General features: G+C 35.5%; 1 protein-coding gene across 2 annotated transcripts in view; it reads left to right on the top strand.

Moving 5' to 3' along the window:
• SVEP1 (sushi, von Willebrand factor type A, EGF and pentraxin domain containing 1) overlaps positions 1-12,040 on the top strand; it is a 164,134-nt gene that overhangs the window by 84,258 nt on the left and 67,836 nt on the right. For both annotated transcript variants that reach the window (XM_019749534.2, XM_019749535.2), the window contains exons 19-26: positions 2,766-2,927; positions 3,329-3,417; positions 4,544-4,640; positions 6,030-6,143; positions 7,447-7,560; positions 8,293-8,494; positions 10,406-10,563; positions 11,412-11,613. In XM_019749534.2, coding sequence (XP_019605093.2) covers positions 2,766-2,927; positions 3,329-3,417; positions 4,544-4,640; positions 6,030-6,143; positions 7,447-7,560; positions 8,293-8,494; positions 10,406-10,563; positions 11,412-11,613 — 1,138 coding nt within the window. The remainder of the gene's footprint in view (positions 1-2,765; positions 2,928-3,328; positions 3,418-4,543; positions 4,641-6,029; positions 6,144-7,446; positions 7,561-8,292; positions 8,495-10,405; positions 10,564-11,411; positions 11,614-12,040) is intronic.

Here is a 12,040-nt window from a genome sequence, read left to right as displayed (position 1 = left end):
AACAAAGATTGTTTTGGAACAGGATGACAGCATTTCTTTCCCGGATCCTCTAAAATGAAGTTAAGAGGAGACTCAGAATGAGTCTTTGACCTCTGACTTTGTCTTAGGAAACCCATTTGAAAGGCAAAATCTACTTGGTTTGAGGGCCATGTGCATGGTCTTTAATACTGTCAGGGAACAGACACGTGGGATTACATTTTTCCCTGGTCATTTCAGTGCTCTATTTTTAATTCTATTTTAATATCCGTTTTGGCATACTTAGATTTCTCTCTCTCTCTCTCTCTCTCTCTCTCTCTCTCTCTCTCTCTCTCGCTCTCTCTACAGTAGAAGAGGTGAGAAGATTTTGTTCCATTTTCTTGACACAGAAACCAATTTCTTTGACCAAGATTCAAAATGAAACTTTCTCCCTTCTTTTCTTATGACATTAGTCTATTAGGCGCTGCGTGTGTGTGTGAGTGTGTATAATACTATATTATGTACTAGGTATGCAAATATGTGTTTATATGTGCATATATTATACATATGTTCGTGTGTGTCTGTTTATAGGTGTATTTACTGCATATAAATACATTAAATGCTGATTGTCTACTCCTGAAAAGTATATTTCTGATGACAACTGTTTGCACTTGGAATGAAATTTAAACTAATTTTCACATGAAAATTTATTTTATACTTTCTATGCCAAAAAGTAAAGCATAGACCACACAACATACTCACTATTTTGAGAAGCTAACTGGTTTATTGACTTTTAATCTTACAATTTTATTATTATTATTATTATATTTTAGTATTATTTCTTTTACGTTCTGTCAGTGTGTAAGGACATAGACTTTTTTCTTTTTGAGGGTAAGGTTGAATTATAAAAATTACATGTAAAAAACAGTTTAATTCATTATACCATCTTGGGTTTTAATGACAAAATTTGTTTTTAGATTATTATACACAGAGAATATATAATATTCTCTCAAACAGAAGTTTTACATCTTTACCAGTGGAAAATTTATGCTTTCAATTAACTACTTTAATTAGCACTGTTTGGAAGGCACCTTTTCCAAATAGGCAGTGATTTTTGGAAACTTGAGATTCAGAAAACCCATTGTAAACTCAACAAATTTATATTCATGCAAAGCCCTTTCTAGAACTCTGAGATTGTGCAACAATGAGTAGATTAATTTATCCTGGTGAAAAAAGATACTTATAACTTAAAACTTTTCATGAATGTAACAAATACAGCCACAAGAAATATTTTTTTTCTAAGTAGGCATTAATAGCTATATTTTCTGCCATCTCTTGATTTGACTCCTTTTTGTCAGTTGGGTATGTAAAAAGGCTCTTATGCAAAACATTTGGCTGGCTGTTTCTACTTCAGAACTTTGATCTAAATGTCTTGAGATTACCACAATGTTTTATTGTTTATTTAATGTTTATTCTCATACCAGTGAAAAAGAGATACCATTACTTGGAGTATCCTGCTCCCTTGAGCCTCAAGTGCATCTCTAAATTTTTCAACCACACTGCTAATTATTTCTGTTGTACTGATTTTTATTATCAAGAATCCAAAACCTAAATGATAAGTATGTTGCTATCCTGAATAGCTACATCCTTATGTTCTCTTCTGTATTTAATTTTATGCAGACAAATCTTAATGGTTTTAGTAGTTTTCTGTTTATAATGGTTTCAGGGCTCACACAAATGATACCAGTTCACACAAGGAAAGAACACACTCCACGTGAATTCATGTTTGGGTTACGGTCAAAAACCACAACCCAAGGAATTAGTCATGGGCAGTCTATGCCGTTGTTACTCTACCAAATGTAACTGAAATGTATTGAAGAAAATCCACGCTCATGTTACATTTGAGGCTATTTTCTTACTTGGTTAATAGTCCACCAATGATTGGCGAGAGAATTTCAGATTTGTTTAAATAACAATATTCAAATTTTTATTCAGTGTCATTTACAAAAAACATGTCTAACACAAAAAGACATTAAATTTTAAAATAAAAGGAAAGACCTCCTTCCCACACAATAAGTAATAGACAACTATACAGGAGAAATAAAAATTTCTGATGAACATTTTTTAAAAGCAACTTCATTTATCTTCAAATGCAAATTAAAATAACAGTGCAATTCCATTTTTACCTTCAAACGAGAAAAATTTTAATAATCGTCAATGCCAATGAGCATGTAATAAGAACATTTTCGTACACTGCTGATGGAACTACTTGTTTTAGTGATTTGGCATTGTATATTAATGGCTTTAAATTTTCATATCTTTAGCTCTCTCTATTCAACTACTCAAATTCAACTTTTATCCCAAGGAACTAATCAGAGCTCTACATAAAATTTATGTTGAAAATTTTGTGTCAGCATTATTTATAATAGCAAACAAATGGAATCAACCTACATGTCCAATAGTTAGATCAATCATGATCTGTCAATGGGATATAATGTTTTTCATTTATTCAAAATCATGTTATTTGATATCTTGGAGAATGATTTGGGAAATGCTTATAATACAATGTTCAGTAGAAAAATCAGAATACAATATTATGTGGCCAGTTCTAACTTTATTGAGTTAATGTGTGTTGTTAGACTGGAAGGAAAAACACATTTTTCTGGGTGATAAATAGTCTGGGTATTAAATATGCACAAGAGAAAATATTAACAATTCAGTGGCTTTCTTACAATGAAAGGTTAACACATTTCTTTTAATTGTAGGCTGTGTTGCTTCAATGCACAAATGGTTTGTTTTTACCTTTGCAGTACCTTGTCCAGTAGGAGAATTCTCTCGTTCTGGATTAATGCCCTGTTATCCATGTCCTCGAGACTACTACCAACCCAATTCAGGGAAGTCCTTCTGCTTAGCTTGTCCCTTTTACGGAACTACAACCTTCACTGGTGCCAGATCCATCACAGATTGTTCCAGTAAGATGACATATTTCATTTCTACATAATCCTGTGTTAAAGATTTTTGCTTGTCTCTGTGGTAGCTTCAATTCTGAATATTAATATTATCAGTGGATTTGGGTATCTAGTCTTGTTAAATTGTCCTGTTGATGGCTTCTTAATGACAGTGACTCAAAGATTCTTAATTTGGGAATATTGAACTCAGTAACTTCCAATTTCTTTCTGAGAGTCTAGAAATTAACGATGTAACCCCATCCAGCTCTGTCTTCTTTTTTAAAGTCACTAAAATGAAATATATGTGGCTTTGTCTATTGTGAGAACCAGAATTTTGACCATAGTATTTAAATAGAGTCTATATATTGGCAATATCTACCACACACTAATATGTTTCTCTAATGTTTTCCTGTTAATTTTATTAGGTTTTAGTTCAACTTTCTCAGCAGCAGAGGAAAGTATAGTGCCCCTTACTTCTCCTGGACATATCCAAACGAAGTATGAAGTCAGTCAGGCAAGTCCATTTTCTATATATAAAATTTTCTCTAGTGGAATGTTTAGGAAACAGTTTGTCATACATGTCACACAAAGGAAAACTACCAGAGTTGAAACTGTAAGTATCAAAACTCATGAATATTATCAATGAATAATTGTATTTACGTGTGACTTCTAATAAGACCTTTTCAAAAATTCAGCATTAGAAGTCTAAGTACCAAAAGTGGGAATTTTTCCCCCAGAAATGTCTGGCATAGAGAATGTGTAGATGTGGGAATTCACTAATAATTAACTTACCACAACCATAACCCATCATTTGAGTAAGGGCATTTGGATTAGCCAAAGGCCTTTTCTGATTGGCAGGAAGAATTACTCAACTTTCATGAAAATTATTTTAAATTTTTTTGTCTGCAAAAAAAAAAAAAATCATTTATTGGAGTAAGGTGTGGGTTTAAAAAAAATAAGCATAACTCATGAACATAACTAAGTTAATCGTTTTCCATTTTTTTAAAATACTAGTTAAGACCAATTATTTTGGTAGATTCAGCCATTACTCTGAATTCATCTTGCCCAATGTCATGATAAATTCCTTGGCTTTAAATATTTTTAAGGAGGATAATGAGGTTTTATTTCTTATTTCAACTTCCTACAGCCTTGTCCAAACATACTGACTTCCAAGGGCTTCTTAAGTCATATTTGAAACTAAGTCTAGTGGACACAGAAATTTCTAAGAACTTTTAGAGCTGTGACTATCAACCTGGATACATATTAGAATCTGCTGGTTGACATTTAAAAATAATGATGCACAAATCTCACTCTCAGAAATTCTGATTTAGCTGGTCTGGGTTGGAGCCCATCCTTAGCATACTTTTAAAACACCTCAAATGGATGCTAACATGCAGCCAGCATTTAGAAACACCACTTGGGTTTACCAGAACATCACTTAAAAACAATATATATCGTCTGTGCCCATATATGACAAGCATTAGCATTATGCAGGCAGCAGTCCAGTTAGCTGGAGTGAACTCACCTGGAAACAAGAACCAGCAATCTAATGTTGCGAACCTTCTAACTCCCTGATCAGGATTGCTTTGGAATGAATAGAGTGTTTTGTCTCTGAGAGATTTCTTTTCTGCCACTGGCAGGTTTTCCATGAATGCTTCTTAAACCCCTGCCACAATAGTGGAACCTGCCAACAACTTGGGCGTGGTTACGCTTGTCTCTGTCCACCTGGATATACAGGTAACATAGAGGAATGCAAATTTTAATATATTCTTCGTATGAAATCATTGTGACTTACGTATTGAACTTTAGAACATTAAAAATAAACCTGTAAGATACATTAGGCCATATCAATGCACAAAAATTTCGTTGAACAAGGTAAACCAATAGGTGGAGAAAAGTATACATATCTTACAGTTTTCTTTGCACATTTTAGAGAAACAATAAAAAATTGTATTTTCTGTATAAAGGTCACATCATAACTTGCAATTTAAACTAGGATACAGTTCCGGAGACCATGTCCAAGGTTTCACTCTAACACAAATTAAATGCATGACACTCAACATAGAACAGATTGTTCAGCATAAACATTTTTAAACAAACTCTAGTTTCCCTTATTTGCTTCATACTAATGGAAGTTCTTGTGGATAGCTGTGATTTGTTGTTTTGTTTCTACTTTTCTAGAAGTTGTGCTTAGAAAAATAATGTGGCTTTGGACTTGATTATGTAGGAATTATCTAAGAATTATGTTTTTATGCAGTTTGCTGTGCATTCCAGTTCTGTCCAGAAACATAATTTTTTGAGAGGAAATGAACTGTATCTTAATAATTACAATTTATTTAAAATCCGATTGCTTTTAGAAATTAAGTTTTTACACTTTTTCAAATTTTGTGCAAACAACATGGAATGTTGTTAATGAGAAAAGGCATAATATAGGATAGTGATTCCCAAATATTAATGTGCATCAGAGTCATCTGGAGGTCTTATTGAAACACAGATTGCTGGACCACTACCCCAGAATTTCTGATTCAGTAGATCTGGGGAAGGTCTAAGAATTTGCATTTTTATCAAGTTCCCAGATGATGCTGATGCTATTGGTCCAGGGGCTACACTTTGAGACCCCATGGTATAGAGGAAGAACATGGTTTCTGGCAGGGCTAACCCATAGATACCCTGTGTGCACCCTAGGGAAGAAGCAGTCCCACTCTGGGACACCTGGCATGTGAGCTGAGATCTGGTAGGACATAGTCCCACCCCTACCTTTCAGCAAATGGACCTTGGTAGCAAGTATATTTGACTTGAAATTTTTCACTTTGGAATGAACTAAATTCCTGCCTCCATTTTGTGCTTCTAGGTTTCCCGTTTTTTCCCCCTACTTCTAAATTGGGATCTTTGTTATGTTTTAGGTACCCTTCTAGGGATAGATATCTTAAATCTGTTTAGAAAGAGGCAGTGCCTTTATTAAATACTTAACTAGACGGTAGCACATAACGAATATTGGTTTTTTTCTTCACCACCACCACTCCCTATAAACCCAGATTATTGGGATGAGTACCTTTTAATGATCATGATTCTGTTTCTGTCAATCCCTCTCTTTGACTGTCCTTCAGTATTTGGTTTGCATTTTAGGCTTAAAGTGTGAAATAGACATTAATGAATGCAGCTCACTGCCATGCCTCAACAATGGAATTTGTAAAGACCGAGTTGGGAAATTCCTTTGTGAATGCCCATCTGGTTACACAGGTAAGGGGAAAGTTTCTTGTTTTTACAATATAAACCTTGAAATCATGAAAATGTCATTGCTGAAAATCAAAACCACAATGAGATATCACCTCACATGTGTTAGAATGACAGTTATCAAAAGATAGATAACAGTGTTGGAGAAAATGGAACCCTTGTGCGCTGTTGGTGGGAATGCAAATTGGTACAACCACTATGGGAAACAGTGTGGAGATTCCTCAAAAAATTAAAACTAGAACTACCATGTGATCCAGCAATCCCGTTTCTGGGTATCTCTCCAAAGGAAATAAAATCACTATGTCAAAGAGATATCTACAGCCCTGTGGTTCACTGCAGCATTATTTACAATAGCCAAGATATGGAAACAATCTAAGTGTATATCAAGGGATGGATGAATAAAGAATATATATATATGTGTATATATATATATATATATATATATATATATATATATATACACACACATATATTTATATATATTATATATATCATATATAGTAATATATATATATATATATATATATATATATATATATATATATAATGGAATATTAATTAGCCTTTAAAAAAGAAAGAAATCCTGCCATTTGCAGCAACATAGATGAAAGGTATGGGCATTATGCTAAGTGGGATAAGTCAGACAGAGAAAGATATACACTGTATGATCGCACATATGTGTGTAATCTAAAAAAGCCAAACTCATAGAAACAGAGAGTAGAATGGTGGTTGCCAGGGGCTGGTGGGTAGAGGTCTTGAGGACATGTTGTTTAAGGGTACACACCTGCAACTCGTAGGATAAGTAAGTCATGTTAAAGACTCAAGGGTTAAACTCAAAAAGGGCGAAAAACTAGCAAACAAATATGGTGATAGAAGGAGAACTGAATCTGGGTGGTGAACAATGTGATATACAGATGATGTATTATAGAAATGTACACTTGAAACCTATATAATTTTACTAACCATTGTCACCCCAATAAATTTAGTAAAAAAATTTTTAAAAACCATGTTAAATTTTTTTAAAACAAAAATCATACCTTCTTAACTGAAAAAAAGGGTAGATAGTCATGGTTATCATTTTCCATTGCATGCTAAAAATGTCCCATTTCTTGCTAGAAAAATTTTGCAGTTTGCAGAATGGAAGAAAACATGTTCTTTCAATGTATTTGGCAAAGAGCAGAATTTTTCACAAGCATGCTAGCCATGATTTCCAATTGTTCTGCTCTTACACTTGAACTTGTTTGCAAACGATTAGTCTTAAATTCCTTCCAGGTTTTCTCCAACTCAAATGTTCTATGATTCTTTACAGGTCAGCTATGTGAAGAAAATATAAATGAGTGTCGCTCCAGTCCTTGTTTAAACAAAGGAACTTGCGTTGATGGTTTGGCTGGCTATCACTGCATGTGTGTGAAAGGATACATAGGTAAGATGTTTCCATTCTGCCTGCATTGTCTTAAAGTCCTGTAAAGCACCACAAATTACTGTTTACCAGTATTATACATGTTTATTTTCTGACTTTATAAATGTACTATGACTGTATAAGACAGAAAGTCCTTATTTTTAAGGAAATTCTCACTGAAGTATTTGGAGGTGAAAGGGCATCACATCTGCAATTTACTCTAAAATAGTTCAGAAAAAAATATCTTTATATGTAGTGTGTATTTGTAAAGAGAGAGAAAAGAGTTTATATACAAGACAAACATTCAAAAAGGATCTGGAAATAAATCATATAAGATAATATAGCAAATGGATGTTAAATAATATGGTAAAAAAATATATATATACTATATATGTATGTACATATATGTAATACATATATACATGTGTATATATATTATATGTGTGTAAATATATATTATGTATATGTGTGTATATATATTATATATAATATATATGTGTAAGTGTATATATATATATATATATATATATATATGTATATATATATATAATTGATAAAGAGCAAGTCCAAAATGCAGTTCTAAAATGACTTACAAAAGCCAGAGCTCACTAAAGAATGGATCTCAAACCAGTGTGATGGGCCACTGGCCCTGCAGCCTCTGTTTAGGAGCAGTGTCCTCCAAGAAGTGGACACGTGGATCCCAATCCTCCCAGGGGGTTGATGTTTGGGCTCTTTCTTGTCCTCAACCATCTCCAGGCCTGCACTGTGAAACAGAAGTCAATGAATGCCAGTCAAGCCCGTGCTTAAATCGCGCAGTCTGTGAAGATCAGGTTGGGCGGTTCTTGTGCAAATGCCCACCTGGATTTTGGGGTACCCGGTGTGAAAAAAACATGGATGAGTGTCTCAGTCAACCATGCAAAAATGGAGCTACCTGTAAAGATGGTGCCAATAGCTTCAGGTAACGGACTAAGTCTTGTTCTTTCCACTACTTTTTTTAACTTAAATCTTCATTCTTCAATCTTTATGGAGTTCCGGGTCAGCCATTTCCAAATTCTAGTCCAACGATAAGCTACAATAGAATATCCTAACCACCTGAGGTTCTGATTAACTAGGTCTATAATTTTAAAATAGACAACCTGTATGATTTAAATTCCCCAATGATTCTGATGCACAGCCGGATTTGGGAACCACTGCTCTCTACAGTCGTCCCTCGGTGTCTTTGGAGGGATTGGTTCCTCCACAGATACCAATATCCACAGATGCTTAAGTCCCTTATATGGAATGACATACTATTATTGGTTTAGCCCCCTTCCATTACTGACCCTCAACAAATAGCCAGAGTCCTATCCAAAAGAAATAGCAAGCCAGTTCTGCCAATGAGACTTTCGCTCTTGATGTGGAAATGGTCTTATCAGTGTAACATCATAGGCTTTTTACATCTTCTACGTATAACACCTAATCATAGGCAATGAGTAACTTTCAGATGAACAACAGAGTTCCAAATTCTCCCCAGGGTCCAAAGCAATTGGTTAATACAAAATTTGTCTAAATCCTGACTAGAGGGAGGGTGAAGGTGGACTCTGGTAATTCAAAAGGAATGTTAGTTGTCAGCAAAGTGAACCTATTTCGTAGACAGTTATTGGACTGATACATTGACATCAAACATGGGAGGATAAAGATCAGTGAAATTCTAGCCAAAACAGACTTATCGTGAAATGCAGAGAACTCAGTAAATATCCCCCCAATGCCAACGGATTTTCTTTTAAACCCCCAAACATCATTTATTCATATTAATCACCAGGCTGATTTCAAAGAGGTTCCCATATAAATGTGCTAGTACCAATGTTGACTGCCATTTATTGGACAGGTCCTTTTAATTAAAAAATATTTTAGAAATGCAGCAAATTACAAAGAATAATAAAAGTCATGCACTCATCACAGTAATTATCAAACCTTAGCATTTTGCCATATTTGATTTAATCTTTTGTTTTGAAGAATAAGTTCTGGAGAATAAGATCTGGAATCTGTCCAATATACACACATATTCCTCTTCTTGTCACTGTCCTAAAGCTGGTGTGTATCTTTGTCATTCAGACTTTATATTTTACTACATATAAGACTCCATAAATACTATATAGTATTATTTCACATGTTACATAAGTGATACCATACTATATACAGAGGGTGCCAAGAGCATGTATACACATTTTAAGAAAGGAAAAGTGTATTAAAATTGTAATACTCAATATATACCGATAACAATAAATGAATACAAGTCACGTTTGACTTCTGCAATTACAAGAGGTGCTCATAGTGGTTACCATCAGCGTCCAGACACTTCTGATTATGGCGAACTACTGCTTGAGCAACGTTGACCAAAGTGTCCACTTGTAAACATTTTTTTGGTACCCCTGGTATATATTCCCTTTTGTGATTTGGTTGTGTGTGGTTTTTTTTTCAACTCAACATTATATATTATCAAGGTTGATACATTTGGCTCTAGTTTACTCATTTCAACTGCTAATGAGTATTCCATTGCATGACTATAGCATGGTTTAGTTTCCCATTCTCCTCTCCATAAACATTTAGAATGATGGGGCTGTGAACATTTGTTACATGTGCCTTTGTGCACCTGTGCAGTAGTCTCTGAGAGCACATAACTAGACACGGATAGACAGGGCTCTGGCAATGCAAACCCTTCACTTCCCTTGACATGTGTGTTCTACTCACTATGTGAGAATTCCCATTTCACAATACCCTTGTCACAATTCCTACTTTCAAAGTCCTCAGAGACAAGTTATCATAAATGAGAGACACCCTCCGCTGCCTTTCTGCAGCTATTCTCATTGTTCATTTCATTTTCTTTCAGGTGCCAGTGTGCAGCAGGCTTCACAGGGCCACACTGCGAATTGAACATCAACGAATGTCACTCTAACCCATGTAGGAATCAGGCCACCTGTGTGGATAAATTAAACTCATACAGTTGTAAATGTCGGCCGGGATTTTCCGGCAGCAGGTGTGAAACAGGTATATATGATCTCAGTGTTCTTAAGAAGAATACTAAACATAGTGATATAATAACTATCAATTTTGACCTGCACCAAGTATCACCTATATACCAAAAACTATGCTACGCGTTTTGTACTTGTTTAATCTTCACAGCCGTCCAATACACTAGGGAATCTTATCCCCAATAGTGCAAATGAGGAAACTGAAGCTTAGAGACGTAAGGGGGAAATGGAGAATATTGAACTTGGCAGAACGCTTCATGGTCTACATATTTAGAAAGGATGCTTTGGTAAGCCACTAGATTTAGGTCAGAGACTATGAGCATGTTTGAGTATCAATGTGAAAACTGCTTTCTCAGGGCGCTGGAGTCTTAACTGTAGGGCTTTTATTGAGTGAGGTGTGCAGGACTGGGGCAGAGCTAAATTGATCATGAAATAGGTAAGAGCCAGAGGCCTGCGTAGGGACGGAATGGTGCCCTTATGGGTAACCCTCCTTCCCTCCTTCCTTCCTGCATCAATTACTCCACTCTGCTGACTCATCCCCAGCAGCATACAGACATGCTTTAGTGTCGCTCATCTTCAGTAACTCCACAATCCCACTTCTGCTTCCAACTACTCCCTGTTTCTCTGCTTCCTTTCACTACTGAGTCCTTTTCCTGTCTTAGGTACTCACTGCTTAATTTTATTTAAAAGAATGTGTTTTATATTTTGTAAATAATAGATATTTAATTTTGAAACCACTTCCCAGATCATCCTAGTTACTGAAATGGCTTCTTTGACAATAGTGCCGCCTACCTGCTGTTTACCTTAGACAATTGAATAATGCCTCGCAAGTGCCATGATCTGCACTTTTCTTCCTTGTTGCAGAACAGTCTACGGGTTTTAACCTGGATTTTGAAGTTTCTGCTACTTACGGTTACGTCATGCTAGATGGCGTGCTTCCAACTCTCCGTGCTGTAACCTGCACATTCTGGATGAAGTCCTCTGATAGCAACAACTATGGAACACCAATCTCCTATGCGCTTGAGAATGGCAGTGACAATACCTTCCTCCTGACCGACTATAATGGGTAAGCAGAAATGTCAGCAAGTCTGTGCTTTGGCTCTTATCCTGACACCATTGGGGATGGGGGGGGCAGGGGAGTCAGGTGCTCCAGGGGACAGCAGGGTGACAATAATCAAATTGAGCATATGGACCGATTCTGTAAGAAGGCAAAGTTTAGTGATAATACCTTATACATGTATTGTATTTTGCTATTTACTAAGTATTTTCTTGGTATTTTGCTCAGTACTAGTATGTACTAGTATGTACAAAGTACTTCATTTTATCTTGGCAATGACCTGAGGAACTCGTGACCTTTTTACATATAGTAAAACAAGTTTCAAGGAAACTAAATGATTTGCCCCAAATCTCACTCTGGGAGTGGCAGAGCCAGGTCTCAAGCTCTGACTCTTAAGACTGCTGCTCCTTCTTTTACACATCAGGGCCTCCCAAGG

Source organism: Rhinolophus sinicus, linkage group LG04, assembly GCF_036562045.2.
Source record: "Rhinolophus sinicus isolate RSC01 linkage group LG04, ASM3656204v1, whole genome shotgun sequence".
Lineage (NCBI taxonomy): Eukaryota > Metazoa > Chordata > Mammalia > Chiroptera > Rhinolophidae > Rhinolophus > Rhinolophus sinicus.
The sequence above is the reverse complement of the archived record's forward strand: the minus strand, read 5'-3'. Positions and strand labels throughout refer to the sequence as shown.